Source organism: Chrysochloris asiatica, unplaced genomic scaffold (assembly GCF_000296735.1).
Source record: "Chrysochloris asiatica unplaced genomic scaffold, ChrAsi1.0 scaffold00324, whole genome shotgun sequence".
Classification (NCBI taxonomy): domain Eukaryota; kingdom Metazoa; phylum Chordata; class Mammalia; order Afrosoricida; family Chrysochloridae; genus Chrysochloris; species Chrysochloris asiatica.
The window spans coordinates 914,126-922,138 of NW_006408842.1; the positions used below are offsets into that span (position 1 = coordinate 914,126).

The following is an 8,013-nucleotide window of genomic DNA, read 5'->3' on the forward strand; positions in this document are numbered from 1 at the left end:
AAAGCTATGCCACCTGTATTTTAAATTCCAGCAGGGTCACCCAGGATCGGACCAGGATCAGACAATTTTTCATTCTGCTGTGCATAAGGTCACTACGAGTCGGTGCCGACTCGATGGCACCTAACAACAACAACAACAGGGTCACCCATGGTGGACAGGTTTCAGATGAGCTTACAGGCAAAGACAGACTAGGAAGAAACAGTGAGAACTACTTCCGAATCTTTAGTCACTGAAAACCTTATGAATAGCAGAGAAACACTGTCAGATACGGCTCTATTAGTGCATCTAAAATGAAACAAAAGTTTTAAATAATACTTAATAATTAAATAGCATTCCTAGTGCTATACAGGTGAAAAATGGGGGAGGCAGGATTTGAATCCAGCCCTCTCTAAGTCCAGACATCATATAATTTTATTGTGGCATTGTTGTTGTCAGGTGCCATCAAGTCGGTTCCAACTCGTAACATCCCCTATGCACAACAGAATGAAACTCTGTCCTCTCCTGCACCACCCTCACAACTGTTGTTATGTTTCAGGTCATTGGCACAATCCATCTCATTGGGGGTCTTCCTCTTCTTCCTTCTTTACCAATCACAATGTCCTCCATGGACCAGTCTCTCCTGACAACGTGTCCAAAGTACAAGAAACGAAGGCTTGCCCTCCTTGTTTCTAAGGAGCATTATGCCTGTACTTGTTCCAAGACAGATGGACTTGTTCTTCTGGCAGTCCATAGTACTCTCACTATTCTTCTGCAACACCATAGCTCAAATGCATCAATTCTTCCACCTTCTTCCTTATTCTTTGTCCAACTTTTCACATGCATATGAGGACATTGAAAATACCATGGCTGGAATCCTGATGTTTGGTACCTTAGTGCTCAATTCACCAGCAGCTCTTCGGAAACCCTATTTGTTGTTGTTGTTCGGTGCCATCAAGTCAGTACCGACTGATAGCAACCCTATGCATAACAGAATGAAATACTGCCCAATCCTGGGCCAACCTCAATACTGTTGCCACACTTGAGTCTATCAATGCTGCCACTTGGCCAATCCATCTCGTTGAGGGGAGGGAGGGGAAGGTCTTCCTCTTTTTCTCTGACCCTCCACCTTACCAAACATGATATCCTTCTCCAGTGACTAGGTCCCTTCTGACAATGTCTGAAGTATGAGAGACAAAGTTTGGCCATCCTGGCCTCCAAGGAGCACTCTGGCTGCACTTCTTCCAAAATGGATCTATTGGTTCTTTTGGCAGCCCATGGCACTTTCAATATTCACAATGAGTCTAACCAACTCAATAACACTTAACAACAACAACAAGCTGTTAAAGTAACATCTTTGCTCCTTAACACTTTTAAAAGGTCTTTTGCAACAGATTTTCCCATTGCAAGTTTATCCCACTTCCATCTCTGCTTGGGGGTACAGTTCTCCATGACAACTATCTCTTTTATAGCTGCTCTTATCATGTATTGAAACATTAGTGACTTTGTGCTGGAGAGAAGAACAGTCTCACAAGTTTTGTTGGAAGGTGTGAACTTCTCCTGTGTCTCTGCCCTGCTGTGCCTGCCATACCACAAGGTGGGAAAGGTCAGAGTTGCCCTCACATGGACAACTCTGTGATGTGTCTTATGGTTTTGAATTTTAGGCTGTGATGGATTAGACGGGGAGTTACCATTTTAGCTTGTAGATTGCTGTTCCAGTTTAGGAAATGTAAGCCTATTTTCATGAGGGAAAAGTCGCACATTTTAATAAGAAGTGGTGGCAATTTTAGAACAGAAATACCCAAGTTTGTGTTCTCATGAAAATAGTTAAGACCTTGCTTTGAAACCAGAGTTACAAGATGTAACTGAGGCAGGCCCATCTGCGGCAAGTCCAGGGGGGATTACTACTAGGAGACCAGCTTCCCTCCTCGTTTCTTTAATTCCAGCACAGAAGGTTGGACTTCCCCAAACCAGGACTTCCAAGAAAGTATTGACAAGGAATTTCTTACACTCAGCCAATATTGTTGTTGTTAATAGGAGTCCTGGTATGGTGCTGTAGGATAAACACTGGATCACAAGATTGGTTTGAACCAGAAGATCAGAGGTTCAGACTCACCAGTTATTCTTCAGAAACCCTATGTAGGGTTGCTATGAGTCAGAAATGACATGACAGCACTTAACAACAACAACAACTGATGTTGTTAGGTGCCATCGAGTTGGTGCTGACTCATGGTGACTCTATGTACAACATAGGCCCTGTCCTATGCCATCCTCACAATTATGGTTCTATTTGTGCCCATTGCTGCTGCCCCTGTGCCAATCCATCTTGTTGGGCGTCTTCCTCTTTTTCTCTGACCCTCGATTTTACCACGCATGATGTTCTTCTCCAGGGACTGATCCCTCCTGATAACTTGTCAAAAGTATGTGAGACAAAGTCTCACCCTCCCCGTTTCTCAACAGGTAACTCCCAGCAGTTTCACAGTGCACCCCTGTGTTAGCACCCAGAAAAGTGGCAGGTAATTCAGAGCACCTACGGATTGGTTGAGAAACCAGGGTGTCACAGCACTTGGCTGCTGAACACAAGGTCAGCAGTTCAAATCTACCTGCTGCTCTGTGAAAGAACACTGTGGCAATCTGCTGCCATAAATGTTACAGTCTTAGAAACCCTATAGAGCAATTTACTGTGACATAACGTTGCTATGAGTTGGAATCAAATGGTGTTTTTTTTGGTTTTGGGTAGAGCCATTGTCAGAAGACCTGGTTCTCCTTTCTTTGTTTATGTGAGATTATGTGCAGGTTTCTCATAATTTTCAAGCCTCCTCTTTCTAATCAGAGAAATAAAGGGGCCGGTCTTGCCCTGCTGTTCTCCAGGCACACACACACACACACACACACATGCACACACAGTCAAAACCCAAACCAATTGCCATCGTGCCAATTCCAACCCAGGGCACACGGATATACGCAGAGGAGAGCTGTTTCTTAGGGTTTTCAAGGCTGTGACCATTCAATGGAAGATAGCCAGGCCTTTCTTCCAAGGTGCCTCAGGGTGGATTCAAACTTTCAATTAACAGTTGATCATGTAACCATTTATACCACCCAGGGATGCTAATCATAAGAAAAGAGGTTCAATAAGGAGGAGGGAAGGAATGAGGGGAGATGGCGCTCTCATCTTCCTCTCGATCCTAGTGACCATCTGTTATTAGTGGTCTAAGTTTCCAGCTCCACTATGTGCTTTCTCCACCCTTCCTCCCAGCCTTGAGGTAAATCTGAATGTTACCCAGAACAGAAGTTCATGACACACCTGCTGCTCCTCCTCACGGTGGTACTCAGCTATGAGGTTAAAGGGCACAGTATACAGGGTGCTGGACATAACGCCAAACATAGTGCACAGCACCAGGGTGGAGTAGACATTCGGGAAGAGGCCGATGAACCCCGTCCCCAGGCCAAACAGCAGATAGCCCGTGAAGTAAAGACCCTTCAATCCCATGAAGGAGACTAACACTTTCTGAAAGTCTGTAAAGAGAAGAAAGGGTGAAATTAGAGCCAGCAGGGCCTCACAACACCAAAGCATTCCAGACAATCCTTTCTTTTGAAGAAACACTTATCCGGAGACTTCCTTTGATACCAAGTCAGGAACAAAAGGACTGCCTTATCTGTGCTTGGAAACAGCTGGCTTCTGGAATCACTTTTAAATCCTTTGCATAAAGGAAACCTTGAAATTTCTTTTTCACAGTGAAGGACCATGCCCTTTCTAGCTCTTTTTAGAGGGGTTAGGAAAAACTCGGCATGGCGCCTTGCCTATGCACCCCTGGGGCTGCCAGATGTGAAAGAAAACTGTGGGTTAATCTGACCCAGAGGAGCCCCCTGGGTGGTGCAAAGGGTTACTGCTCTTGGCTGCTATCGAAGACCTTTGGAGCCCAGCTCTACTCTGACACATTCAGGGTCACCACGAGTCAGAGTTGAAGCAATGGCAACGAGTTTTTTTTCTTTTCTTCCTTCTTCTAATTCAAAGTGATTTAGCCTAATGGGACCAAAATACCAAAACAGATTTTTCCCACTGTCTGAAAGTACCACATTCTTGTGAAACCTTTTGTAAGACAAGATAAGATAAAGTGAAGATGCAATTACTAATAAATTTTTTTGAGAAAAGAAATTGGAGACCCAAAAAATCAAACCAAATAACACATGAAAACCAAGTAACACTAGCAGACACAGTTCTAAACTATGGCAAGTTGAGGCTAAGATGCTGAGTGCAGTTCCCAGTGAAGGAGCTTGGGGGCGCCACTCCCCACCTCAGGGTGTGCAATGCCTCTTTAAGGGCTCACTGCAAAACAAACACTGAATACTAGTTCCACTTTTCTCCCTTTTCCTAAGAGCAAAACCCCTCTTCTGATAATAAAAGCAGGTATTAATGTAGATCTTTCATGAAAACTAAGGAGTGTGAAGTGAACTTTCAAAATGCGAGGGGTACCTGTATAAGCCTGCCTTGGTCCCGTGATCCAAAGTTGAGTTGGGGAAAATATCAAAAACTTTTCAGAATGGTTCAAGTCATCCATGTTTCCCTGAACACAGTTTAACTGCCAGAGAAGGAGGTGGTCATGGTGGTTGTGTATCGTTGAGTTGGTTCTAATTCATAATGATGCTGTGTAGGGGTCTTGGTGTGGCAATGTGGGATAAAGCACTGGACAAAGTTTGAATTGCAAGGTTGCCAGTTCAAACTCACCAGTCACTCCTGGGAAACCCTGTATAGGATTGCTATGAGTTGAAACCAACTCGATGATACTTAACAACAACATAAGATTTATGGGAGCAGAAAGCTTCATCTTTCTTCCACAGAACAGCTGATAGATTCAAACTGCTGTCTTTGTGGTTAGCTATCCAGCTTGTAATCTACTATAGCAGGGATGGGGAACGTCCAGCCCGTGGACCACACAAGGCCTGCAAAATCATTTGGTCTGGCAAGACAACTGCAGTTCCAACCATCATATTGGAGTGGGTTCGTTAAATGTTTGACAAAATACAGCAGGCTAATTTTTAAGGTGATAACTTTGAATGATTTAGGAATGATTTTATAAATATCCAAATGGTCCTTGACAAGTTTATGAGGAGCAGCTGGTGAGTTTGAACGAACATTCTTGCAGTTCAACCTGACCTAGTGGTTGAGTGCTTATCCTACAGCACCTTACCAGGAGGTAATAGCATAAATGATCTGCAGACCCTTTTCCCGACTTGCCAGCCCTTCCCAGCACCTCCTCAGTACTGGTTCCCTCAGTCTGTGGACAAGTTTCTGAACTTCTTAAAACCTCAGCTTCTTAATCTGAATAATGGGAACACTACAATTTTCCTTGAGGGTTATTATAGAATCAAAAGAGATTAAATACCAGTGAAATCATCTAGCATGTAGAAGACATCCAAGTCATCTGGCTATTGCTACTCTCCACCACCCACTGTCAGCTTTCCATATTAGGGTGGCTTGCATGTTGCTATGAGTGGTTGGGGTGCTGGAAGCTATGCTATCAAGCAGCAGGGTCACCCATGGTAGACAGGGTCCAGTGGAGCTGTAAGTCTAAGATAAACTAGAAAGAAAAACCTAGTGATTTACTTCTGAAAAGTAGTCAGGGAACGTCTACGGATCACGACAGAACACTGTCCAACTCTCTTGCTTTGGACACATCATCACAAGGAATCAATCCCCGGAGAAAGACACCAAGTCTGGAGAAGGAGAAGGTCAGTGAAGAATTGGCGTAACAGCCACAACGTTGGACTAAACTATGTCAGCAAGTATGAGAATGATGTGGGAGCTGGTAAGGTTTCGTTTTCTCACACATAGGGTCACTGTGAATCAGAGGAGGCTTGATGGCAGATTTCTGTCTGACTGTCTCTCTATCTCTATCACTGTGTCTATCTACCTATCATATATCCATCTATTGCTCTTTCAATGAATGGAAACCGCATTCAAGATTGCTGACTCTTAACTTGATGGCCCTTCCAGCAGATAAAATTGACCTGTTCACAAAAGCATTTAAAAGTATTGGTAGAGCTGATTTTAATTTTTTAAAACAATTTTGTTTAAAGACTCTTTAGAATAGCTTTCCCAATGGTAAGAAAAATCTCTAGGAAACTCTTATTCTTCTGTTTTAATCTGGGTACTCCTTACCTCTCTCCTACCCTATTCTTCGGGAACCCATGAACCCAGGAATAAACGAAATGCCCCTTTCAGGAACAAAATCCCCTGTGTAACCAAGGAATTATTGCACTCCACCATGTAGACAAGAAGTAACTGTGCAGCACAGTGAATCGATGCTGAAACCAAGCATGGCTTCAAGTCCTTCCAGTGAAAGACGGAACTCTAGAAATGACAAGCTGGGAGCATTGCTTCCTCCATTACAGTCATGGTGTGCCTGAAGGGCTGTTGTCTAGGCCGAGAAGGAGAGCAGTATGAAGCCAGGTCCATTTCTATTTGCTTAATGCTTACACTTATGGAGAAATGTAACTCAAGATGTCTTAGGACTTAAAAGATTCCATCTGTATTCATTAGAGAAATCCTCTTATCTAAGTGTGTAGGCCAGTTGAAGAGAAGGCAAAGATGGATAGTTGGAGAGATATTTGCAAATAAAAGTAACTTCAGTATGAAGACTGAAAGCCTGGCAAAAAATGCTTCATTCATGAATAAAAATCAATACATTTAAGGGTTGAGTTGACTTGCCCTCTGATGGGTCTGATACTCAGTGCTAGTCGTGTGCCTCTTGTTAGAATTGGAGGGAAATGGCTGGTTTTAGCTCCAGCTATGAATAATCATGTTTGATATGAAATATATATGGTGGTGGTTATGTGCCGCGGAGTCAATTCCGACTCATAGCTACCCTGCATAGGGTTTCTGGGGCTGTAAATCTTTACAGGAGCAGAAAACCTGATCTTTCTCCTGTGGAATGGCTGGTAGTTTTGAATTCCTGTCCTTTAGGCTAGCAGCCCAACTGGTAATCACTACACTACCAGAGCTGCTTATGAAACATATATGTTGTTAAGTGCCGTTGAGTCGATTCCAACCCATAGCAACCCTGTATAGGGTTTCCGAGGAGCAGCTGGTGAGCTTGAACCACCGACTTTGCAGTTCAAACAACTTCGCAGTCTGATGCATTAGCCCACAGCACTACACCAGGACTCCATGAAATACATATTGTTGTTGTTATTGTTAGGTGCCATCAAGTCAGAATCGACTCATAGCGACCCCATGCACAGCAGAACGAAACAATGTCCAATCCCGGGCCAACCTTACTACCGCTGCCACACTTGAGTCCATTAATGCTGCCACCTGGCCAATCCATCTCATTGGAGGTCTTCCTCTTTTTCTCTGACCCTCCATCTTACCAAGCATATATGTGTGTGTGTGTATAGTGTGTGTGTGTGGTGTGTGTGTGTGTATATATATATATAATAGTGGAGTCCTGATGTGGTGCTGTGGGTTAATGCACCAGCCTGCAAAGCCTTTTGAAATGCAAGGTCGGTGGTTAAAGCTCACCAGCTGCTCCTCAGAAAGTCTGTACAGGATCACTATGGGTTGGAACCGACTCGACGGCACTTTACAACAACAGTGTATAATAGTATTGCTATTCTTGTTGATCTAAGTGTTCTTACTGTGCTTGAACACAAGTCCCTTCTCACCATACCTTCAGTTAACACACCATTCTCTACCTAGATGGGAATACTGAATCTGTAGCAGAAGCTATGTGTTGGGTCCAAAGCTAAGAGTTAACTACTGATTGTGCTCTGGAATTGAAAGAAAGGATTGTTTCTGCCCAGGATGGGGTTGGGATACAGAGAGAGTGGAAGTTTTCACAGAAAAAGTGGTATTTGAGTTGGGTCTAAACATATGATGAGAAGTTGTCTAAGTGGGAAAATAGCAAGAGCAGCTCAGGTAAAAGGAAACCATGAGCCATGGTGAACACATAGAGAAAGACAGTCTATGGAGTGAGTATCAGGGGTGGGCAATGACAGCGAGGGTTGTTGTTGGTAAGTGTTGATGTTCTGACTCAT

The 8,013-nt window shown here is 43.6% G+C and overlaps 1 protein-coding gene across 1 annotated transcript in view; it reads right to left on the reverse strand.

The window, feature by feature from the left end:
- Positions 1–8,013, reverse strand: part of SLC45A2 (solute carrier family 45, member 2) — a 32,290-nt gene that overhangs the window by 4,074 nt on the left and 20,203 nt on the right. Inside the window, exon 5 of the mRNA XM_006875390.1 lies at positions 3,281–3,492. Coding sequence (XP_006875452.1) covers positions 3,281–3,492 — 212 coding nt within the window. The remainder of the gene's footprint in view (positions 1–3,280; positions 3,493–8,013) is intronic.